Source organism: Leptosomus discolor, chromosome 4 (genome assembly GCF_034619465.1).
Source record: "Leptosomus discolor isolate bLepDis1 chromosome 4, bLepDis1.hap2, whole genome shotgun sequence".
In the NCBI taxonomy this organism is placed as follows: Eukaryota; Metazoa; Chordata; class Aves; order Leptosomiformes; family Leptosomidae; genus Leptosomus; species Leptosomus discolor.
In genome coordinates this window covers 68,741,734-68,768,264 of record NC_141394.1, presented here as the reverse complement: position 1 = coordinate 68,768,264, position 26,531 = coordinate 68,741,734, and the positions used below count along the sequence as shown (strand labels likewise).

Sequence of the window (26,531 nt, the reverse complement as noted above, 5' to 3'; positions counted from 1 at the left end):
TCTGTTGCTGATTTATTTGTTAAAAGCACTAAGTTTTGTCTTGTGCTAGATTCACGTTATAAAAGCTAGACTAGATCTTGACCTTGATCTATGACAGATTATTGTGTCTGGTGCTTTATTTTCTAATGACGGTATTTGAATGCCCTGACACAGATCATCTTGAATAGATTGGGAAAAAAATTACTTAAAACCAATTTTTTTTAAATACTCAACAGCCGGAGATACATCTGTAATACTTTCAGTTTCTGAATATATCCTGCAGAAGGATTCGTACTACATAAATGCATTCTTTAACCCACTATACCTTGGTTTTCAGGTGTGGCACTGTAAGGTAGACCTCCAATAGGAGACTTTTTCTTCCAGAAGACACTACACCGTAACTTCAACAATGCAATCTTTGTCTATCCAAAAACCCAAGTGTAATAAAATGATTATGAAGGAATAATGTTTTTGTGTAAAAGTGATCCCATTGACCACTTGTGGATTAAGGTCGCATGCATTAACATGGTCACACTCTGCGCTTCACCCTACAGTGAAAATGTCCGAACATGGACTCTGGCCGTCAACATATATCATGGTCTGGGAAGCTGCTTGGTCAATATCTCTTTTCTACTGATGACTCTTTCTGATTATGTTTTGTCCAATACACTGACTTTTGAGTTTCTCCATTTGGAGAGTTTGAATGAAATAGTTGATTAGAAAAGGCTCTTTGTTACCTCTCCCATCTTATTAATGGATATTTTTATGATTAATTGACCCAGGACAAACCAGCACAGAATTCCACTTGATATTTCTTTGTATGACAGTGAAGTGGTAATAATCACTCTCCAAGAATAGTTTTGCAGTTAGCTGAGCATCCACTCTGTTATAATTTCATCCAGCCCACACCTACTTTATCTTATATTCTCTAATCTCAACATGATGAACTTTTTCATACAATATGTATTAAAAACTGTGCGATTCGCTGCTTTAGGGTGCTGTGGGTTCTAAAGACATACAAAAGCTGAAAAGTAACTAGACAAATCCAAAGAAAAAAATTCTATTCAGGCTATTAAAGGCCAAGATATTAACGTTTAACTCTGGTACTCCTTGAGCAACAGCTTGTATGGGTAATGGGTGCAAAAGAGGAAAATGCCATGTTTGCCCCATTCTTGCACTCTCCTCTACTTACAGCCTAATGGGGATTATGGGTGTGTGAAGGTTGATTCCGACCTAGTGCGAACAACGTCACATGGGACTGCATTAAAAGTCTTAATAAAAATCAGATTAGAGCAAAACTTCCCAAGAACCCTTGATATTAAAGTATTTGTCACCCCATTTTTTTCCATTTGCTATGACTGCCTGTCGCTGGAACATATTTCTTTGTGTTCTGACCCCAGTGTAGCCACAGAGTTTCAATGGAGATATCATGCATTACCCTTTGGATACCATGGAGGAAATGTATTAGGGATGAGAACACCTACTGAAGTTTCTCGAGTACCCTTGATTTAAGATGTGACATGCCCTAAGCAGGGAATCCCTGCTTGTATGTAAGATCTATTAACGTTAAAAGAAACATAGAACAAGTCTAAGAGCCCTTTCTTGTGACATCCCAAAGCAGAATAACATCATCTCACCTCAAAAAGCTTCCCTCTGTATGATATTGCAAAGGATTTCCTATATTCTTTTATTGTCTGCTACTGAATTATATTTTAACTCACTCCAGGCTTCACATGGCTTGTCTCTGTCAAAGGCTTTGGAAGGCACATTAGTAAACACCTTGATGCATCACCTCATGGGAAATGCTTAAGGCATAATCTTCTCAATATACTCATAGCTCATCACTTTCTGTGAACATTATATGAAGACCAAATGTGATGCCACAGATGGCAAAATTGGATTTGGGATGCTTAACATCAAAAACATTCCCTTTTATACTCTGCTGGTTTCATGGGGGTGGGCGGTGGGGAGGAATTTTTTCATACATTTACTTCTGTGTCCCTTTCCATTCAGTCTGTTGCCTTGTCAAAGAAAGGCGCTGGCAAATTGTGCTTTCTGTCCACCACAAGTAAGAAAACAACTACATTAAATTAACCTTAACTACTACAAATTGCAGAAAAGCCACAGTAACCAATATTACTAAAGAATAACCTAAGTTTGTGGAGTACCCTTACAGTAGAATTTAAAGAACAGACTTCTAATAAACATGTACTTGCCAGGGAATTATCTAGGTATATTCCACCCTGCTTCAAAGCATGGCATCAGGTTAGATAACATACTGCTGTAACACGTCTATGAGTAGGAAATCTATTCAGTATTTAATTCCAGAGAATACAAAACTTCTTCAGAAGCAAACTGAAATTAATGGTCTCTCTCATTAAAAAGTAGCTTGTCTAGCCAGTCCTCTAAACCAAATCTGTGCTCAGTACAATGGGTGGAGAAGTCTACACTTAACCGAAAAACATACAGAAAGTTTATATTGTTTCCCCAGAGAGAAGCCAGGGCACCAAGTATGCAATGCTACAATACAGGTACTTCATGAAGTAAGCTAGGAAGTGATGGTGTAAGCAGGAGTTGCAGCCAAATTATATGAATGAAAGGAAAATGATGATGCACATATTTCATTTTTCAATGTCTTGTTTATGTGGGTTTTGCTCAAGAGGAATGGAGCTGCAGGCAAAGCATGCTACTAGCAGGCATATCAAGTGATCTGAGGCAATGCAGAGCTATAAAGAGGATGGGATGTTATTTGCCTTTCCTCAAGGACCACATCAACATTATTACTATTATGCTGCTGCTCCCAGGATACCTGTTACAGGAAGACTTCCAAATTTTCCCACAGTTTGAATGAAATTTTATCTCCTAAATATGATTTTGTTTCTCTATGAAATATATATTTTCCTTTAGCATTCATATGGGGCTCATCAATGGCACTTATCAATACCTAAGTATTCTTACTGAGGCTCAGAGTCTCATGACCACCTAACATAAGCGTAATGATCAGAGAAGGTACGTGATTTCCTTGTGGACCTCTCCAACAGCTATTTCATTTACAAGAACAAAAACTCTGCTTCTATTCCTGACAGAAGTATCTACTGAAATCCTGGAGTTTAGTGTTAGTAAAATCTGTTTTCTGCTAGCAAGCACAATATGCAAAAGGGTACTAGGGAAATTAAGTTTTCCCCTTGTTTTCTCCTGTTTCTTCCTGTCTTCCTTCTGAAGAGCACATAAGACATATGCACCTGACTTAATGCTGTCAAACAGATTTAAAAAAAAATTAAAAAAAAAAAAAAAATGAGCAGATGAGAGGTTGAGAGCAGCAGGAAATCCCCCATCCTTAGTTCTAGGCAGGAAAAAATTTAGAGGAAGTTACTTGTAGAAACTAGAAGCTGCAAAACCTTAAACTGAGAAACCAAATTAATGTTGCTGTTCTTTTAAACAGCAGCAATGAAACATTTATGAAGACAACTGAAATAAAATTAAGGCTACAAAGGAGCCAAAGTTCTCTTGAATTGAAAGAGCAAATTTGAAGGGAGCAGAGATATCAATACATCAGCATTTCCAGAGGCACAGCAAGTAGCTTAAACAGAAGAAATATTAAAAACACTCCTCTTGGGCATAAAAAAAGTTACCACACACACCAGGAACCAAAGCAGACACATCCACCTCATTATGTATGAACAGTGTGCTCTGAATAAGCCCCACAAACTGATTGCACAGAAGGAACTGAAAAGATGACAGACCCTATTTATAGAATGGCTTTAATGTCATGGAATCATCTCCATGTAATCTTCATCTGTTTCCACAAAAAAAAGAGGTGTATTCTTCACTTAAATCACTGGCAGAATTATCATTCTTATTTTTACATATAACTTAAACAAAGAAGCACTTCTGCAGTATCAGAAAGAAGAAATTCTAAGAGGCAGGAATTTACATACTTCACTATTTCCACTTATTAAAAAGAATGTTTCTTTAATTAAAAATAAATAAACAAAGAAACCAACCCACATGGTTTACCCAAAAATAGGTTTGTGGAAATTCACAAATATCAGAAGAAGATCTTTACGACCTTTGAGAGTCCTTATGTCCTAGACTATAAGAAAATATACTTGAGAGCTGAATTTAGTTTAACATTTTATAGGTCATAAGGAGTTGCTCTGCCACTGGAAAGGATTGTTTTTTGCCAAAACCATTCTTCTGACATAAAAATGCTTATCTGGTGTGTCCCGTATTGTGCAAATACAGTCAGTATAGAACATATGAAGATAAGGAAAAATTCTAACGAAGAGAGGAGTATTTGCTTGTTTGCAACTTTCCATTCCAAAGACCTCTCCCGTTGTTTCTTATTTATCTTCATGCAAACAGAAACGTATCTCCTTTAGCAATTAATCGTGTACTCACCTACTAAAACTTTCAGGTTTAGATTGCTCATTTACTGGTTTTTTTTTTCCTAGTCAATTTTCCATTTTGAAATAGGAGAGAAAAAAATGTGCATGGATAATTTTTTCTGTTAACATCTTCTTCTATGTTCAGTGCATAGCAAAGGCACACAACCTACTCAGGAGCTCACGTGTTGTGAAAGGACACCTGCTTGTCCATGGTGAATGTTAGCAGAATTTAACACAACGTGGGACAACCCTGTTCTAGCGTGCTGGCTTACCTTTCCACCAAGCTAGGTTAAAAACATTTACTCCCATATTTTTAAATGGCTGAAGAATTTTCCTCACTGTTTGCAAGCTGCTATAGAAAATGTGTCATTAAAACATGCCCAGTAAGGTAGCTGTCTGTTTCTGCGATCCACACTGAACACACCTACCTGTACTATGCCTGCACCTTCTCCAGCAGGCACATGAGAAGATTCTGAGATGTGAGCGAACTGCTACCAGGTCAAGTCATTCTACCAGGTGAAAGCATTTATGTGTTATCACTTCATATACTTTGGACTTCGCTGTTCCTGCCTTCTTCCTCTTCACTCATACAAAGCACCTCAGGATATATCAACTTTTTCTGCTCCTTCTATGCAACTAAAACTAGAGAGCATCTTCTTAAAAAAAAAATCCCGAGCCACAAAACTGGGTTTAGGATTAAACCTAGAAATAGTATTTTCAATTGCTTTATCAACCATTACACTTAATCCTCAAGATACTATTCTGTTTATATTTTAACCTGTATAATGAAATAAAAACAGTAAATGGATTTTTAAAACCATACTTACAGAAAAAACAGCAGCCAAAGTCTCAACAGCACCAGTACTTAGAGTAACGTAGGGGATTGTTTCATGATTGATCCCAGCTTCACTAAAGATGCTGTTTGTATAGTACCAGATCTGTATCAGAAAGAAGAAAAAGAGTTATTATTATGGCTTGAACCACAATATATTGGTATTCAGCTCAAGCATTTGATCTGCCAGAGGCCAAACCTGTTAAAACACTGAACACTTCCAAATGACCGAGGGCTGGGCAGGACAACAAAATGAAGGGAAGGTGCAAATTTCAGGTGGATTAGTCACAACACCAATGTACTTCTGCTTGCAGACCCAGGCAGAATTCCAAGCAGCTTTAACTCCATTTAGCTTAATTCACTTTAGGAGTAAATAAAAAAACCTCACTCTAAGTTTGAACACAAGGATACAAATAGATTTCATGTGGCTGAGCCACACTGCTAAAAAAGCAGGTTTGGGTGGCTTTATGGAATACTTCAATGGCACATAACAACATGGGAAAGAACAGGAAAAAGATGCTGAGAGGCATTGCAGAAACTGGTCCTTTTTGGACAGAAGGTATGAGATTTATCTCACTTTAACTTCACTGCAGCGTGGACATCTGCAGTCAAGTCATCACCCTAATCTCTCTTTATTATCAACAGAAAGAGAAGTTACTTGTAGAATGAGAATTGCTTAGTGAAAAGTAAAATGCTGCTTTTAGGATGAAATTAATCAATAGGCTAGAAGGAGCTGTCACTAATGGACAGAAACACAGGGAGCATAGGGTTATTAGCTTAGAGGAAATCATTTGTGTTTGGTCAGTAAAACCATATCCAGCAGTGACAACATCCAGACAGAGAATATATAGTGGTGATAATCTAAAATAACAAGTCTGGTAAGTATTAGAGCCCCATTCACATCACAAATAAAGTCTGAAATCCATATAATATTTATGTTGGACTCAAGGTAACACCAAAGAACTAGCCAAAGATTTTGGCTGCCAAAAGCATACAACAAGGAGAGACTGCCTTGAGAGAGAAAAGAATTGGTTTACTAGAGAAGATTAAAAACAATTGAAACAACTCATCATCAGAAGAAAATAAAGTTCCAAACCACAGCTGATTATCTATGACAACAAACCTGAAAGCCATTGATAATGATGGTGCTAAACACAAAAGTAGCAGTGAAATTTTTTCCCATATGCTGCCCCTGTGACAAACCCTAACAGGGCAAGCACTGATAAAGAAAACGGTTGTCTGATGAATGGAAGTGTTTTGATGGCATGAGGAAAACCCTGCTGCCTGCCACCATATTATACACATGCTGCATCTGTTCATCATGCTACTAACTCAGGAGCTTTGTAAAAAAAAACCCAGTAATTCTAAATTCCCATTTAGCCCTTCAGCAAAGCTGCTTGTCCCAGACCAAGCAAGAAAACCCTACTTATCTTACATAAGACAAAAGTAAAATAAAATACCAAGGACTAAAAAGTCACCTACATCACCTTACAGATAAAGAGAAGCTGACTGAAGACTTTTATGCCTACTGCTTTCACCAGAATAGATGCAGTGACAATATGCGATAGCAGCAAACTTCTCTATACGAAGTAATCTACCTTCATGTGTTGTGCATTGGTGTTACCGTGCATTTCATTGGCCTGCTGATACAGAGCACAGACAGAAGCAAAATCAAGCATCAGCTACCAATTCCCTCTGAGTAAATTTTTGGAACTCAGTACTCTGACAGCCTATTCACCTCCCATACACCTATGTAGTATACAAGGAAAACAACGTAGTACAAAACCGTGGTAACAGTAATTTTTTTCTCCATACTGCAAGTTACAAGATTGAAAAATTCATACAATTAAAGTTAGAAACCATGTAATTTAGGCATTTCATTCTTGATACCAGTTTTGCATAGCAGGTAGGGCTTCTAAAAATGATGGCGATATTGCAGGTAGGCAGACCTTGAAAGAGAAAAAAAGAGGCCAAACAGTCACTTAAGCAGGCAACTCCTGAACGCAATTTGCTAAAATGTGACAACCAGAACACAGACATTTTGCAAGTGGTTTTACAGAAGAGCATGACTGACCATTGGTTGTAAGAGTGGTAGTACCACAGCTAGATTAAGAAACTGGCAGAGCAAAGACAGGAGGATGAGGTTCACTGACTTACTAGTCTCTGTAGCAGCACAAAAATAACTTAAGGTAAAAATAAACAAGATGTACACATTTCAAAACAACAAAAGTGAATATTTTTCAGCCTGTGTATCATTAAATAGGGAAATATACCGCTCTAGGACACTACTGAGACAAACTTACCAGGCTAATGATGACTACTCTACTTTGACTTAAGTTATTTTTCTAGCATGGTTTGTTAGCTAATGGTTTCATTAGCTAACAAAATTAGCTAATGATTGGCCTAAAAGTTCTGGAATGAAAGAACTGTGGAAAATGGGGCAGAAGGTTCAAACACAAAGAAACAACTAGTCTTGAGTCCAAATCAACACAGGGACATCTGGCTTCCTACGTCCATGGTGGGTTCCTGTCGCTTCACAGGCTTTGCCTGTAAAACTTTGCCACTTCGGTCAGTTAAACATGAGGAACAGCTGTATCTCTGCAGTTCGATTTCTGCAAGTTTGGAGGCAACATTTTAACATTCTTGCTTGCAGATTACAGTTAGCTGCAGGAAAGTTACTTTCTTTGCTTATCATAAGCTTTTACTCCTATAAGTTCTTAGCTTAGGGTGGCATTCAGTATATGTTATCAGTGGTGTTCCCAAAGTGTCTCACACCATTTACCCCTCAAGCACTGACTCAGTTTTCCAGTCCTTTTGTTTCTCACCCAGCTCCCTACATACACTTCTTCCTAAGAAATTCAACTCTTCAACAGGGAAAAAAAAGGCAACAAGAAAAAGACAGGCAACAACACAGACATACACTGTGTCGCACACTGCATATGCCCCCCTTCCTATACTACCTGACGCCAGGTCTTCTCCATACCAAGTGTTAAGAGCACACCATGGTAGATCTTTTGCATACTGAAAACATGCATTGCTCCACAGGCCCCCATCCGCAGCATGATTTCTTGGCATTTGAAATACAGCCCTCTGCCTTAAGGACAGACCCCACAGAACCTAGAGATCCCACTTTGGAAATGACAGTCTTAAAGCAATATGCAGTATAGTTTATTTCTTGATATGAAAAAGGATAAAGTTCACCAATGAAAACTTCACTGTAGTTCTGTGTCTTCTTTAGAAACAAGATACAATGGTGGAAGATAAATAAATTTATTATGGATGATATGTATCACGGATAAATTTTATCAGATGAGAAGAGACTAACACAGATTAATTTCTTTATGTCAATTTAGGTCAGACTGTCTGGTATTTCACTCTAATTTGATACACTAATATGATCAGGGCTTCACCATGATTTCTGTTCCACATGGAGATGAACAAATTACTATTTTTTAAGGAAACCACATTTCCATTGTGAAATAAAAGCCTTAAAAGGAAGCAAGAGTTCTCAGATACCAGCAGGATGATTACAGAAGTCTGCCAGTTGGTAAATTCCCCAAAGAGTGACCTGAGACTCTCGCCTGAAAGAAGTCCAACTTTCCCATATGCCCTGCCCAGATGGTAGCTGTGGAAAAGACCAGACTGACTAACAGGGCACTACAGACAAAGCAAACACAGACAGTTAAACCTTGCTAGCGCTGGCTCACACCCAGCAGGTTGGTTCAGATGCAGTCAGGCAAATCAAGACCCAGGCTCAGGAAAATCTGTCAGACCAGTACCTGTCCTCTAATCTCTGAGCTTCTTTTGAGCAAGATCAGCCAGCAAAACCATGCAAAAGAGACAAGAAATTGAAACCTGGTCTCTTAATCAACTGGTCCAGCTATTTCTCTTGAGCTCTCTTATAATTTCCTTGGGTTTACTATTAACTATTACTATTAACTATTTAAATAATCAATTTCAGAATGTAAATTTTCTGTGAACACTTTTTTTTCATGTTTAGTGGTATTGCATGGGAGGAGCAACAAAGTAATAACAAGAAAAAGTAAGGCTTGAAACAGTCAATTCGACACACTGGTTTCCTGACAAAGATCGTTTTTCTGAAGCATATTTTCAGAAAGTGGCCAGTCAATGGCACTTTAAAGGAACTCTGGCATCCATTTTGGACTAGCCATGTCTCACTATCCCCCCCATGTCCCCACTCAAGCTATGAGAGAGTGTGGTTTTGTTCTGCCACAGAATACTGGACAATTTCTGTCATCTATTAAATACACTCAAAGCCACAAAACTCTTCTATTTCCCCTGAAAATTTAGCTGTGGCATTCTTTTTTTTTTTTTTTTTTTTTTTTTTTTTTTTAGGCAATGTGCATCATTATTTGAACAGTCTGTTTCTTACTATAAATGTCATTTTATTTCACTTAGGGGCTGATAAATTTTAGAAAGACTGGATGACAAGATAATCCCATTTCTTTTCTTAAAAGACTATCCACAATGAGGAACAAAATAGCCTGTCATTAGCACTGAAATCCTACAGTTAGAAGAAAACATCACCTAAACATTTTTATAGTTCACGCCACAATATGAACAAAATTCCTCCCAGCATTTTGTGAAAAGCTTTTAAACACCAGAGTTGTAATTGCATTAATCTTTCAAACGTTCTCCGAAGAATTACTTTGTATTAGGAGTTTTAAAGCTGTAGAGATACCTGAAATAAGCCTGAACTAGTTGTCTTGGGTATCAGAAGCATTTACACTTCTTATCACTGATTAGCCCTAGGGGAAAAAAAATAGCCGAAGTATGCTCTAATGCACAAAGCCACAGTGAGAGCTCCTTTCAGCAGCGGTAATATTGCCTTTCATATACATAAGCAATTAATACCTTTGAGCTATGCCGAAAACCCCTTTCACTCTGAGGTACTTCATGAGAACATTTGTGTTGTGCAACGTAAAGTATCTAAGACAGATGCGACACGCTGCAGCAAGGTAAGTTGTGGCTGGATATACAGAAAACACTTTTCACAGTGTAAGAGGTGAAAACAACTGGCAGAGGTCGCTCAGGGAGGCTGTGGACTCTTCAAAGTCGAACATACTATTCAACTGCACAAAGCCCTCGGTAGCCTAAGCCAACCCTGAAGCCAGTCCTGCTCTGGGCAGGGGCTTGGACCAGATGACCTCCAAAGATCCCTTCCAATCTAAATTGTCCCATGATCCCCTCCTAGCTGATGTATTAGGCTCAGACAGATGGAAGAGGAGACTTTGATATCCATTAGCCTCAGACACATTAATGGTCAACAGGACTTCTCGCTATTGACTCTTTTGTGTGTTTTTTTCCTCTTTTGCTCCACTTTCCAAGAAAGGCACATTGAAGCACAGCTTATTCTTCAAATTGTATGAAACAACAACAAAAATCAAGCATCCAGTGCAATGTCTTAAAATCACTTATAGGAACTTCTGTTGACTTCCATAAGTACAGAACTGAATTAATCCAAGCAGAAATGGCTACTGAAAAGACCAAGTTTACCTAACATGAACAAACATGGGGCATATAAGACCAGATCTTAACTGACCAGAAAGAGAGAATCTGAGTATCAGAAACAGGAGCTACACAATCTTGCTTTGCTGATCTGTTCTACATTTTCACATATTGCTTCAAAGTTAACACAACATGGCTTCTTTCCCTTTTTTTTTGTTTGGAAAAAAAACAACCACCAAACAATACAGCTCTCCATGGACCTTCCCACATGCTGGTGTAATCAAATCATTACATTAATAAGAAACAGCCAAAAATGAAAGTCACAGAGGCTGCCGAATGATACAGCACAAACCTTGTACTAAAAAGAAAGAAAGAAGCACCCCAGGAGGAGATGCACATCCCGAAGAAGGACACTTACAGCATTTAGGCCACAAAGCTGGTAGCAGCCCATGGTGACAACCACAGTAATGACCTGCCATCGCACAGCGCTGGTTCTCAGGAGCTGAAGTACTGACACTAACTTGGTGTTTCTTTGGACTCGAGACTCTGCCAAAACTTCTTCTACTTCATGAGACACATCGTCTTTCCCAAGGAAGGTCTGAAATGCTACAAAGAGAAGACATGTACTTTAGGCCAGACATTTGGCACTATGTGTATTTATAATAGACTCGTTTCATAGAAATGGTAATGTGTGACAGAAATGGGAGACAAACATGGGCAACAACTTAATTATTCTTCTGCCAACAATATCATTCTGCTCTGGGTATGATCTGGCTCATCCCTGCAACTGGTCTTGGAAACTGCAACAAGAATATAAACTATCTGGCACCCTACCATATCTCTCCTTATATTATTTTGTGTATAATATAGCCAGTCCAGTGCAGAGGCAAACCCCTGTGTAATCTGAAAAAAGGGTTTAAGAGCAAAGCAGTTCCAAACATTATTTGACTTAGGTACTTTTGCAGCCTAACGATATAGCAGACTTTGTTGCTGGAGATAGACTGGATAGAGAAATAGTAAGATGTAAAAAAGTATGTAAGTCTGGTAAACCAAGAAAAGACAGACATTTGAAAGGAATAGCAATTACTCGTCATATGACTTCCTGTTTTTACTAGCATATAGACAAGAATTCACTTTGTCAAGATGATTAATATTAGAAATAATTACCCAGAGCTGTTAAAGACTTTCTGTTAGTCAACACTGGAGACACAGGAGTGAATTTACCTGGCAAATGTAGGAAAACAATCACATCTCCCCAGAACAACATATCATTTAGTATTACATTATTGCACATCAATGACTTACTGAGATATCCTTCCACTGTGAATAATACAAGCTTTCCACCTCACACCTTCTTCAAGAGGTACTACAAACAGATACCTCCTAATGGAGGTGGTGTATCTCCAACTAACCTTGTTTTACAGATGCTGTATATACTGATGATACTTTTGTCACCATCTTTTGAACATACCCCAGGGGTTGGCTTTTTAAGAGATGTTTCAAATGCTCATCGTCTTGGAGTGATTGCAGAGAAACAATTACACTACACATACCCCTGTAACAAGGCTTTGTGAAGCAGTAGGATGTTATCTCTAAAAGCAATCTTTTACCCAGCAGGTCACTTAAAATTGTTATTTTTATTAAATGAATAAGTTGATTTAGTTCTCCTAAGAGCCAAACGAATTTTTTTCTTATCCACAGCTTTGCATAGTACTGCCTATAAATAAATGACCTTCACATTTTTCAGTAAGTATACATTCTTTTGGATCACAGAAAGGACTTGGATGGTCAAGAAAGCCAGAGACACTGACTAGGCATAGTTAAAATGTCCAGACTCCACTTAGGTTTTGAACTTACAAAATTTTAACTTTACCCAGTAGGTGAAAAGGCCAAGCAGTGGCATTTCAGTGTTGGGAGGGATAAGTCACACAAATGAACCAGTGGCCTCCCTGGAGCACTTCTCTCCATCCCTTTGGCAAATGTGCAACACTGCACACTCTGCCTGGCTCCCAGTCTTGCAGTGCAGGGAACTAATGAGAGCTCTAGGCCAAGATTTTCAGAGGCAGTTAGCACTTCTGTTGCTTTTAATGGGCCCTATGTCACTCTGCTTAACAAGGAGAATGATTTTTTTTAAGGGATGGACATTGACCACCTCTGGGTGTTGAGTCAATTCACAGTACTCATTTATTCTGATATCCAGTTTCTCTCTTGGGAAAGGAGAGGCCAGAATTTTTAAATCCCTCAGAAAAGCATGAGATGTATCTTTTCACACAGGTCTTACAGTCAGAAATGTGTTAACAAATTTGGACCTCAGAACCTGGAATTTAAGCTGCTGAGTTTTGGCCTTTATTATTAAATTACATGCTAAATGCTCATTAAAATGAGTGTGATGTATTTAACGACACTGATAAGAAATGTATTTAATGACACTGATAATGAAGTAAAATTAGAACACTGTGTGCCTATGGTATGTTCAAGTCAACGTTTCACGCTTAAATTACTCTTTCCTCAGTGTTATTAAATACTGAGGAAAGAGTAAATTGGAGCACTGATTAAAAGAAAAGTCAGACAAAGATGAGAACAACCAGACATATCTCACCATACTCTTCTTTCAAAAGATTCTCTCAGATTTTTAAGCATCTGGTTTATCAGTGTAAATTAGGTCAGCGCACAATTTTCTTTATTTTTCCTGTCCTTACAATCCTTGGCATTACTGTAGGGCACACAAGTCAAAAATACAGATGCAGTCAAGTAAAAAGAAAGCAATCTGTCTTTTCTGCACAAGGGAGCTTGCTATATTTCTAGAGGGACCAGGAAGTGAAAAACTGCAATTACCAAAATTATCAAGTATGAGGCAAGGAAAATATAGACACCTGCCTTCTTTTTCTTCCCTCCCTGGTATTAGGACCAGAGATGTAAATGCCACCAGGAAGCTTTGATGGATACTTAAAATTACCAACAAGTCAAGAAATATTAAGAAAATGCTATGCTATACATGCATAGTTTTAAGTAGACAACACTCAGTCTTCCTGGAAAAACACATTTTCCTGCTACTCAATACATCTTCAATTTTCTTCCATTAACAGTTTTTCAGTACAGTAAGAACCACAATTTTATACGTAATTAATGTGGAAATAAATCCTGCATTAGCAGGGAAATGGGAAAGCTCAAAGGTCTCATCACACTCAAACGTGTGATGTTCAGTTCTATTCATTTTACATTTCAAACCCCTGCATTATTGGCACTGAGAAGCACAGCAGTCGTTCCTCTCCCTGCTGCAATGACTCACTTCCCTCCATGACTGGCTGCTTCTCTCTATAGAGAGGTCTTATTTTCATGTCACGCTCAAAACGACCTAAGAAGTTACAGCCCTGGCAACTTTTAGACCTTTCCCAGATTTCTTTTTAATTCCCTTGGATAAGAAGGTCCTAAATGCTCAGCATTCAAATGTTGGGACACTGCCTTTATAAACAGCAAAAGAAGTGGATGGTTCCAGTCAAGGGGACAGGAGCTAGGAAATTCTTCCATTTACACCACCAGTTTTTATTTGTCTCAGCTAAGTGAAGGTGAAACATTTGAAAGTTGTTCAAAGGTTTGAACAAAATCAGTCGGTACTGTCTTTAAAACCAATCAGGCCTTTAAATTAACTGAAGATGGACACTGAAGAACTCAACTACATGGGGAATTACTCTTTTTCCACTGTAGTACTTCCAGTACCATGTAACCATATAGACTTCCAGACCAACCACCATGTAAACTTTGAGAAGACATTTAAAAGGATCAAAATGCTGTTTTGTTTTACAGAATAGAGCTAGCCCCAGGCAAAAGGAGGCAGAAAAAGAGAGGAGTGGTCACAGGCAGTAGTTCGTGCTTATGCCTTTAAAAACTCAAAAAAAAAAAAAAGAAGCTGCATGAGTATTGTTGTCATCTGTTTACCAGCGACATGTTCACTTTCACTTCACTGATGAATATCAAACCCAGTGTCTTTAACACAAAGCTTTGTCTAAGCTCTGCTTAAACAGCATCTTCTTTGGCCTCTGTGGGAGACAGAATAATGGGCTGGATGGACTCAGTCAGGCATCTGCTGGCTGCTGTTCTGAGTGGCAGTAGACATGTGGGATACCTCACTGTTTGCCTCCGTGCTTGCAAAAAGTTCAGCCAACTTCAATGCTTTTCAATTGGACATTGTAGTAATTTTCCTGTAGTAACTTCATGTCAACATAAAAATATTTGCCAAAATGAGAAAACAGTTATTTTCACATACCACCAATTTTATTAGAGTACTGAACAGTCAGAAAAGTAATTTAGATGTACCTTGCCAGAAGAGATTTAAATACCTATTTAAACCTAGCAAAATATTAATTAACTACTAGCACATAGAATATTGAAGTTTAAGAATTAATCTCAAATTTGCTATTCCAATTCAGTAACTGTAACTTCAAGCAAAAGGCTTTAGGCTTTTCCCATGTGTCACCTCCTTCTCCTTCTAGGTAAAGGAACACACAGATCTTCTGTGAGTTATCATACAGCTTGAGATTACACCTTTACCTGTTCTTATGTCTGGTTTCACAGACCATCAATACAAAACAGGCCTGTTCAAGCTCACTTGAAACTAGCCAAGATGTACAGGTAAAACAAAACATCCACATGGCACCGTAAAATAACATAAGAATTGGTAAACCAAGTTGTATCAAAGGTCCAGTTAACCAAATATCCTTTGTAAAAGACATGAGGTTTAAGAAAAGCCTAAAACCAAAATAGCCACACCACGAGCACTCTGGCTTTTGGCAGCCAGCAACCATCTGCTGAGATGGAGCCTCGACCATAAGCTAGCAAGTGTAGTAGTCATGGCTGTCTCTTCTGCTCCAATAAGCACAGCCTATAATGCTTAGAGACATACAAAAAACACATATAAGAAAAAAAAAATCATACATGTCCTTGTTGTCAGTCATAACAACTTCATTTGAATGACTGGATTTGCAGCAATCTGTTCCTGCTGTAACTTTGGTTTTAACATCTCTCCTATCCATGTGTGCCCCATGAGTGGGTTTGAAAAAAATTAGCTACCTACTTTTTCAAAATCAGGAATGGCCTCCCTCTTTTATCACATCAAAAGGTATCAACTCTAATACATCTTTCTAAGAATTTAAATCTACACTTGTCCTTACACCTGTTGTAATGCTTCTTTCATAACCATGGGAGTTTTAATGTATGACTGAACATGCTAGATGCGCAGATTTTGTACGTCACCAACAGATGTTACTGTGACATTTTATCTAAGTTATTTGACCCTTAACAACAATATTCTTGCTCTCTGGCAAGCTGGGGTGCCATCTGAATTCCATCATTGACTTACATGGCCTGGTACTGTAGCTGTATCGAAAACGCACATTTCCTCCTTGTAACAGTATTCCTCAAAAGAGACATATCAACTCTCCAACTGAAAGTGTTTATAACCAATGTTGTTAGTTATAAAAGTGCTACCTTTTATCACACAACTACTACTGGTTTTATTTATACTGCATCATTGCCACAGTCACAGATCAGGGGTCCACCTGGCATGCAACTAATAGACAATGTAAAATTCCTGTCTTACTGTCCTAGAGCTTGGACAGTAAACTGCCTGTTGTAAGTATAGCAGCAGGTTTTTCTTCTTCTTCCTGCTTCTGTCCCTGTTACTCTTCATTCCCACTGCTCTCTAGCAACTGAACAATCTCCTTCCGAAGTCCTTCTCCTCAACCATTTGAACATGCATTTCTCCTCCACTGTCTGGTAAGCATTATGAAGAAAGATCACATCAGTTAAATGCTAGGCATTTTTCTCTCTTCTGTTCTTGTCAAGAAAGGGGAATGCTAGTTATGGGACTGGGGAGGGGAGCCAGGGTGGTTCTACCCTCTCCCCCAGACTTTTAGCTTCTTGAGCAAAGCAGGTTTATTGCACTGCTGGTCCAGTTAACCATTCTTTCCCCCTCAACACATAAATGAGCTCTCCCAACTTCAGCAGCGAGACAGGAATACGGGAAATGGTTCAGCTCCTGTTGGTCTCATGGCTTCAGATATGGCATGGTGACCTCCAGGAAGAGAAGCAGAGCTCAGCTCTTAGCACTGCTTTTGGCAGCAGACAACTGCAAGTCAGCCACGGTGTCCATACGGCTGATAGCCAGACATCAGCTCAGCCACCCACAGCACACACCATTCGTACTGCTAGAAAGGGGAAAGCAGGGAACCGAGTAGATTCCCATTAATGGAGCTCAGGAGACACTGTTCATCTGAGGCCTTCCTACTCCTGGGCTCATGGAGTAGCTTCTCTCATGGTCATGCGGTTTATGTTTGCACATGATGTCTGCCAGCTCTAACCTCATCCCTTCTCTTTTTTCATCACTTACACAACACATTTTGGTCCTTCTCCCTCTTTCAGTCTCTTATTTGCCACTTAGAGACATGATGCTCTTTTAGATCTCTGCCAAAAAAGAGAATGAGGCCACTTGTATTTTGGTAGTTATAGTCTGGTTATCTCCTGAGGACAGAAGAAAAGGAGGGGACGAAAGCAGGAGCAGAACTTTGTGGAAACTCAATGACCTACATTATCCCACTGGATTTTTATTGCTTTAAAACAATTAGGAAGATTAATGTTGTTGTCTCCATTTTAGAAGCTTTGACATACACGTACATTTTAGAGTATTTTATAAAGACTAATGTAGTCATCTGCCTTAAATATAGCAGACCTTTCACAACTAACAGTTTTATATTTCTCCAACAAGATATAATCCACAGTGAAACGCATATTTGCATGAATAACCTTGATCCATTAGGGGAAAGAAAAAGGATTTAGTCAGAAGAAAGACTTGCACATTTGTGATATTAATACACAGATTTAACCTAAGAGGCAAATAATTACTGTAGCCATCATCAAAACAGAGAAAACCACATTGCATTATATGGCTTACAAGCAGCAGGGTTTTTTTAATAACCCACAAACTCCTCTGGTCTCCCTAATACTCAGGCTTTTCCTGTCCCATTTCTGCAGATAATGCTGACAGTCAGATGATTTTTCTTGATTTCTGATTCAGTTATTCACCCTCCTATCTTGTGAATCGCCCTCCCTACCCGCTTTCCTTATTCCACTGCATTACTCCAGATAGATACCCAAAACTTGGATCATGCCTAATCTGTATTTCTCCATGTGCCCTGAGGTGAGGAGGATGGCTCCAAACCCTCCATGCTGGTCTAACACCACAGGGGTCCTCTGCCCGTCATTCCATGAATCAACCAAACTCCTTCCCCACCTATTCATGTGCTGAACAGAGATCCAAAGATAGTCTTACTTGCCAATCTACATTAAGATGGAGACAATTACAAAGGATGTGCAATGGTCAGAAAATTGCTTGTGTTCCTAACATGCTTCATAATAAGGCGTGGAGGTACTTTATAACAAGAAGTACAAGATGATTATGATCTATGCTGCCTTACAGGTATTATATCTTATTATTATTATATATTATGTTTTTATTATTATATTGTATTGTGTTATTATATAGCACATATTATTATATATATTCCAAAATTATGTCTAAGAATCATCCTTACTTATTTTGCACCTGATATCCTACAGAATACCTTGCCTGTGCAACAAGGTGGCCAATTCTGGAAGTGTAGCTGCTTGACAGGGAAGGAACAGGATGGAAATTCAGGGGGATGTATACACTTCACTGTCCTACAGACCTTTGCAAACCTCTGTCTAGAATCGTTGGTCCCTAGCTGTCTTGAAAGTTCTGTAGACTACACTCAAAATGAGTTTCACTCTGTACTACGACATATTCCATTATTAATTTCTTCTTTTAGAATTAATCAGGTCCAAAAGCTCCTATTGATAAGCAGTTACTTTGAAAAGTTTTTTATATCAGCCTCCTCTTTTTTTCTCAGAGTATCTAAATTTATAGTCTTTAAGGTGGCTCATGAAAGTCACCTTCTCATAATCAGCAAGGCAATTGCTAAAGCTCATTTCCTTTCAACGACCAACTAAGGTGTGGGTAACTTTGCTCTCCTGATGTCTTCTACTCCAAAATCCACCTCCAATGCTTCTAGATTAGCTTTCAAATAATTTTCAGAACATGTATGTTGAACACATCTCAGACTGCAGCTGGCCCATTACCAGCAACAGTAAATGGTGTGAACTTCAAGGCAGTTGGCGTTATTTTACTACCAATTTTTTACAATTTTTAAACTCTACCTATGAGAGGCCCAGCTTCACTGTCAGTGCTGAGGTTCCCAGGTACTGTGGCAGGAATTCCAACAGATCCCTATAACAAGTGTGACATTATGCAATAGCATTGCAGATGCGGACTCTTTGCCAGCCACAGCTTTGGAAATACATGTACAGCTTTATCAAGTAGAAATGAGCCAGTTTAAACTCGGCACCCGAAGGCGTTCCTTCCCAGTCCAGCTGTGGTGCTGCAGAAGTTACTACCCAACAGCCAGTCCCAAGCTGCTCACCACTGCGTCCCTGCTGGGTGCTCTGACCTCAGCTGGCAGGCAAGCCCGCTCCTTCACAGTCCCTGGAAAAGCTGTTCACTGCCTCACCAAATCTCTGCTGACTCTCCCCGAAGCCTTGTTGCTTTTGGGCTTTTTTTTTTAAACAGTGAAGTGTATCTCTAAATGTCTGAGGCTCCAACATTCACAGAACTCTTCATTCAACACCAAACTGAGCCAACATGGGAGTCTCTTCATTAGCATGCCAGTTCTGTTTCAGAGTGCTCATTAGAACAAAAAAGGCCAGTTTTTGAGTTGCATTAATTTCATGCTAAAAGATTACTAAATTTGTTTCAGGGTCTGATTCACACTTTGCAACTAATTTTGCAAGCAACTACTTAGTGGCTGAAAATGTTAAGGGTTATATTCAAATGAAGTTTTTAGGAATAATTTTTAAAATGCAGTTATGTTCTGCAAACATTTTGGTATTATAATTAGACTCCTTCCTTCTTTGTACACTTTTATTTGTAATGTGTCCCTATAATAAGCAAACCCAAATTTTCAGCATCCTCTCAGCCATAATGTGATGATACATCGGAACTTACAACCGACTGCAGTAATTTTACTGGGGCAGAGTATGCAGCAGCTGTGATCACAACAAGCAAATTCCTTTATACATACAACCTAAAGTAACAACAAAATATTCTAGTCTTTGTCTGTGAAACTGAAGCAAGCTATATGGAAGCACTGGAAATTTTCAGTCAAATAGGTGTATAAGGTTCTTATTAGACCTACAAAGGTTACTAAGTAACAGAGGGACAAGGTCAAACACAGCGACTACTGACAAAACCCCAGCAACAGAATCAGTGTTGCTGTTAGCCAACTGCAGAAGACTATGATAAGGGAGAGTCACGAACACTGAAACCACTTTTCACTCCCAAATGAAACCTGCACATAGCGGCTGATGCTCAACAGCAGGATGATTTGGTTCGTTTTGTATCGCCATGCATAATGCTATATAGCTTAGCTTGTTGGAGAATATAATTTATAAAAAATTCAAAGCAACAGTTATACTTACACAGACAAACAAAAAAGGCGAGGGAAAATAATTTCCAGGAGAATCTCTCCTATTGGAATAGTCTGCTTTTACCGTGATATCAGAATTACTTTCCAGCCTGCCTCCCTACAATAAACACCCTTTGTTGCAAGAAAGTAACACATCATACCTTTTTCTGCTTTGCTTGTGTTATGTTTTTCAAGTAGGAGGTAACGAGGACTTTCGGGAAGAAAAGGCAGAATCACGACTTGTATCAATGAAGGAACAATTATTGCTCCAAATAAGTAAGGCCACCAAGATTCCTGCAAATGGATACAAATATAAGTCAGTAACACTCTCCCACAGTGATACCAGGAGGAAAACTGGGAAACGCTGTAACCTTTCATCATCCAACACACTGTGTTAGTGAGCAGAGTGATGTCTTCTGCCTGAGCTTAGTAAGCAGTCTGAACACTTCCCCCTCAGACCACCTTACTCAAGGGCCCAGGAAGACAGAATTCAAGCCATCAACCAACTGAAAATGAAGAGAGACACAGGGAAGCTGGAAAACAGCAATACATAACATGTTTTTTCTTTCCTTCAGCATCAACAACTATACATGTAAAAATACGATATATACTCAAATATATATTCTACAAGTCATCCCCACTCACAGCAGTATCACTCATTAGCTTTAAGAAACAGTACAACACTATTTTCATATAGTTATATATATATATCTGTGTGTTGTCTCTTAGTCTAATCTAATTGATCTAAATATATATATATATATATTTGGCTCTAATTGTCATAGTATGGCTAAAATCCTGATAACGTTTCAGCTAAACTGCAGTTTAGCAGAGTTTTGTGGTTCTCGATGTAATGCAGGCAGTGATCGTTCAGCATTTCACAGCTGCTGGGAATGAACCAAGTCAGGCTGAGGTCTCACCACAAGCCTCTTCTACTTGGCAGAACACATTTGCCTTACAGGTACAACTAACACATAGTTTGGCAGTTTTCATTTCCTTAGAAAAGAAGACATATACAGTTCAATGCAATTAGAGTGAAAGACAGCTATATAATTTAACAAGAAAAGAAGATATCTGGCTAACTGATGTGAGGCTGTCTTCATGAATGTTTTCTCCTGCAGCCAATGATTCCACCTCTTAAACTGGCTTCCATGCTAATTTAAGTATAAGAAATGGGTTTCACTTATATTTCTGCCCAAACTCACAGGACCTTAAAGAAGTCCTTTGGTTTTATGGTAGTGCAACTAAGAATAACACATTATACTGTTTCCCACTCTGAATTAGCTAACCTAGCTCAGGTGTTCAAATGGAACTCTGACAGCCCTAGTCCATGAAACAGAAAGAACTTTTTCTATTGCCTTGCAAGTGACCCGCTGGAAGTCTCCAGCAAGGACCCGAAACACAAGAGCCATCTGCAGCATCCCCACCAATGCAAAGCACCAATGACCCCTCACTGGCAAGTCTCCCATGCAGAAGTGAGGAAGTTTTAACCTGCCAGAGCCCCACTGTGGTGCAGGTGAAGAGCACAAGGAGCTGCACTATCCCCCACTATTTATATGAATATCCTCAACTGCTAGCAGATTTCAGACACAACTTGACTTTGATAAGTTTCTTTGAAATCAACTGAAGCAAAGTTAACATCTTCAAATGCATTAATTACTTAAAACCAGCTATAGAGGGTGACCTGAGCAAAGCTCTTTCAGGAAAAGGCTGGCAAAGGTAGTTGAGAGCTCATCCAGCTCTCTGGGCTTACTCTCAAGACAGGATACTTTCAAGTAGCTGAAGAAGAAAAGTGCAAGCAGTATTATTTTCTCCTGCAAAATGGCCCTCAATCTGCCCACGTCCTTAAGATACTTTCTGCTCCAATCGAACGCAAAGATTAAATTTTTTAGTCGTTTTCTCCAAGTTCAGCATTCATCTATTTAATTCAATGCTTTCTAATCTGAGACTTGGTTCTTAATTGAAAAGCCTGCTTAGACTTCAGTGGGCCTACTGTTCAGGCATCACGTCTAGCACATTTTCAAAAGCTTGGCTAGATCAAAGGCAGATTGCACTGCATCTTGGCTGACTGAGCTCTGAGAGGCACCAGGGGTTTGGATCCCTTCCCTCCATCAGAGTAAATCTATCTATTCAGAGCCCTAAACAGAGCTGGATAAATTTTATTTCAATATAATTTTTCACAGTCAAATCAAAAGTCAAAAGCCCCCAAACTATTTTCTGTTGATAGCTTTTATTTTATATTCTCCCACTTCAGCAATGCCTGAATGTATGGCATGGTGTGGGATGTAATCCAAGCCCCAAACCTGAACTGGGGCCTGAGATAACTGAAGAACTCCCAGGCAGAATATGTGGGGTATCTCCTAATCAAATTTTTCACTTGCCCTTTAAGTGACAGAGTGGGTTGTTGTGGTTTTTTTTTTAAATCTCCTGGGATGGGAAAACAACTTGAGAAAGCGATTTTTTCAAACAATTTAAAGCTTGAGGCTATCAGTCTTCCTAAAAGACTCCATTACCATAAAGACTTCAAAATACCATTTCTTCATTCCTAATTTTTTTTTTACTGCAGTTGGAGAACTTTACCTAATATAGGAGAATCAAGAATGGTTAACAATCTGTTTATGAACAAATCAGCCTGAATCATATTTTAAAAACCAGAAAATTAAACTAAGGTTGTGACTTTAAGAACAGTTAATAATCACATAAACAAAGTAGGTACCTGTTTGTAAAGAATAACTTAAGAAAACAGGCAATATAACCCAACAGTTTCATTCTGTGTCTGCCTGGAATTATTTCCTATAACATAAACACGCTTGCTATGTAGCATATAAAAAAGTTTATAGGGCATTAGAACTTTTTAGAATACATCTAGATAAAAATCTTACTCTTGATAGGCACATCATATTTTCTGTAGGTTTCTTCCACAATGTCAAGCCCACTTCTTAAAGAAAAAAAAAAGAAAAAAGTATCCTCTGTATATTGTTATTAACATTCTGCCAATGTATGGAGACTTAATTGGAATAAGCTTTCCACCCCTTTTAAAGTCTCCCATAGTGTAATGTCTTTTCAGTTGGTCACTTTTCTCTCACATAACTCTTCTGAAAGTGTCATTTTGAAAAAGCTATATACAAGACTTTTGTATATATATATACTTGAAATACTTCCAAGTATTTCCTCAATGAAAGACTTCTGTCTTACTTTTCATTATGCTAATTTTTAAAACCTTAAGGTAAACAGTCATAAATATGCTCCCACTTGCCATTGCTGGCATGAGTTGATCAGTAAGTCACTGAAGTCAATGGAAACTTATCCATCCATTTCAAAAGTTTTCGGGTGACTATTTCACGCTATAGAACATGTATTGTACTTGCTTTTCTCTTAATTTACATTATCCATGTTCAAATTCTTCATCCCACTACAGAAAAGAAATAGGACTAAAATAAGCTTAAAAGATCATTAAAAATTGCTGAAAATCAAGCTGAATTGGACCGTATAAAGATGATTAAAAGAAGCAGGGGAAAGGAGGCTTCCCTAACCTCTTTAAGAAGGAATAGGACAGGACACAAACAGGGACAACGCTCAGAAGCAATAATAAGGTAAAGGCAAAAGACAGCGTAGGTGTGACTTAGAAGACACATTAACACTTTGCCTCAGTTGTCATCAGTAAGAAGAAGCACATAGGCATTGCTGAGAGAAATTAAAACAACCACATCCCATTTTATCTCAGGAAAAAATTAAAAGAGCATTAAATATTTTAATTACAGGGGACCTGACACATCACCTGCTCAGAACTGGTAAAAATAACATGTCAAGATGGTAAAATTTTAATTTTAAACTGTCACATTATGGGTATTTGCTTAAGCTGGAGCATGAAAAACCTGGCTTTGATCTATTTACAAAAGACAGTTAAATAGTAGAGCAAGTTTGACAACCATGGACTCATTCAAAGGTTGACATAATAAAATGAAAAGCTGCAGAAATACAAGGTGGAGAGGAATGGATAAAGCACAACATGGATTTATCAACTGCAAATGAGACAAGATCAAACTATACCAGAATACGGTAAAGCAAATGTCACCATGTCAGAGAATCATCAGCTAAAATGCAGAAAATGGAACTTACTGTAACAATTAAAAGGTGGAAAAGAAACTGGCATGGGGAAATGTCAACAGGAACTGCTGACAGCTGAACTATTCATCCATATGGAGTTCAATTCATGGATATAACAATTTTAAAAGGGAGAACTGAATCGCTGACAGGGTCATACAACAGGGTGGGAAGAAGTGCTGCACTGTACCGTATGTGGGCACTAATTTTTGGAAAGATCTGGTGAGGCAAATTAAGTATCCAGTACAAGATGTATGACAAGATCATAAAGACTTGAGTAAGGAAATACATGACTGCCACAGGCTCTACTCCCTCTCTCTCTCCCCCTCTAAATAATTTATTTATAAACCAGAACCTGGACATGCATCCCACTCCCCATGCCCAAGTGAGTATCAACCACTACAGCACAGTCAGGCTCCTTGTTTGCTCTCTGCCCTGACTTTGGTTTTCTGTGCTGTAGAGACCCCCATGTCCAGCTGAGCACCCCTGACCCCAGCTGCCCCAGGGCATGCTTCCCGCATCCCTGGCTCCTGTCCATTCTAGAGCCACAGGGAAACTACTGCACCCCAAACGCAAGCCCCAAACACCTCCCGCTAGGCAGCAGCCTGCACACAGGGTAGCACAGGGCAGTGCCCAGAGGAGTCCAGCCCTGATTTGCATCCCAGTATAACAGTCACGCCACCTCACGGAGCTATAGAGGGCTTGTTCAGCTTTACGGCTTGAAACATGCAGGAGATTGTATCAAAATAAATACTCTCCCTTTTTCTCATTCAGTGCACAGGATGAACTTGATTTCTCAGTGAGCAGGACTATTTACCAAGTCACTATTAAACAGCCACTATTTAAATACTAATACTGTAATCAATTTCTTGGGGGGTGGCGTTATGATGGGTTTACTACAGTGCTGAATACTTTAGAAACAGCAATGATTTTTTTGTGTAATACCTTTCTCATGTAAAATTACATTTCAGCCATTTTATATATGAGGAGCAAAGAGACAAAAGCCTCTTGCATCCAATGCAAGATACTCAAAATGTTCAGGAACTGGTGATTTTGCAGTCTCTTCTTTTTCATGTTCCTGTAAAAACCAGGAATGCATTTAAAACTTTAGTTTGACAAAATATAATCACACACACAAATATCTGGGTTGCCTCTGTTGTAAACGAGAAGGTAAGCAATTTATAGCCTTTATTAAACCATATTTTGACTGGAGTGGGTTACAGGAACGGTCATGCAAAGAGAAAATGGCATCCAGGGTGGAAGCAACTGGTAGATGATGAGATTAGCGCCCCCTGCAGCCAGGGGAGGTTGTAGCGCAGTGTTGGGAGCGGCACAAGAAAGGGAAGAGGACGGTGGCTGTCCTGCACCTTATGTGAGTAGGTGGTCTGAAGCCTGAGATACAGAAGAATTATTCATTTCTCAGCTGCCTCATGATCATCGCCACTGCGTCATACCTTCAACTCAAGGAAGAAAAGACAGTTCTAATGCTAAGAAACTAATTCCATCTCAACGCTTTTTCAGTCCCTGGCCCCAGGCCACTGAGGTTGTCCTTTACCTCTAGGTGTGTTTTATGTGGCACAGTAAGAGATTAACAGAGAAATGCCAGGCTTGTGCAGTCTTCTCAGCTTTGCACACCCAAGTAAGTCCACTCAGTCTGTTCTGAGCAGGGACGGGATTTTTTTCGTGTGAGAAAGAATATTTCCGATACAAAGCTTTTGTGTGAAGTCTTACTAAAGAGGGTAAGATTCAATTGCTTGAACGTAAGCATGTAGTATCAGTTTGATGCCCTAGGGTACCTCAGGTGTCCCTGTGAGACTTGCAGATGAGACACACAGAACTCCAGAGACCTGCATCCTCCTGGGGCTGCAGCAGAAGGTGAAGCAAAACGCTTCAAGGCATCTGGAAATTACGCTAGATGCAACTGCTTTTCTGTGTGATTATATTCTCCTGAACTGAAGTTATAAAGGTTAGACTAAGTTATATCAACATTAAGAAAAAATAAGACCATAAAAAACCCCAAAGCATATTCGTTGTTTTAAAAACAACCGAAACAGCAGAATATTTAATCTTGACACTTTTTTAATGGTGTCAGATTTGTTTCAGATTTTTAAAAAATATCATTTTAATTTGACATTTACTTTAAATTTTTAAAATCCCTCAAAATACTAATCAAGAATATGCCTCCTGATTTTTGTTTTTGCCAGTGGTTCAAAAGCAAAATAAGAA

At 38.8% G+C, this 26,531-nt stretch overlaps 1 protein-coding gene across 2 annotated transcripts in view; it reads right to left on the bottom strand.

The window, feature by feature from the left end:
* Positions 1-26,531, bottom strand: part of SLC2A9 (solute carrier family 2 member 9) — a 106,616-nt gene that overhangs the window by 42,533 nt on the left and 37,552 nt on the right. For both annotated transcript variants that reach the window (XM_086463700.1, XM_086463701.1), the window contains 3 exons: positions 20,363-20,495; positions 11,087-11,274; positions 5,195-5,305 (listed from right to left, as the gene is read on the bottom strand). In XM_086463700.1, the coding sequence (XP_086319826.1) occupies positions 5,195-5,305; positions 11,087-11,274; positions 20,363-20,495 (432 nt within the window). The remainder of the gene's footprint in view (positions 1-5,194; positions 5,306-11,086; positions 11,275-20,362; positions 20,496-26,531) is intronic.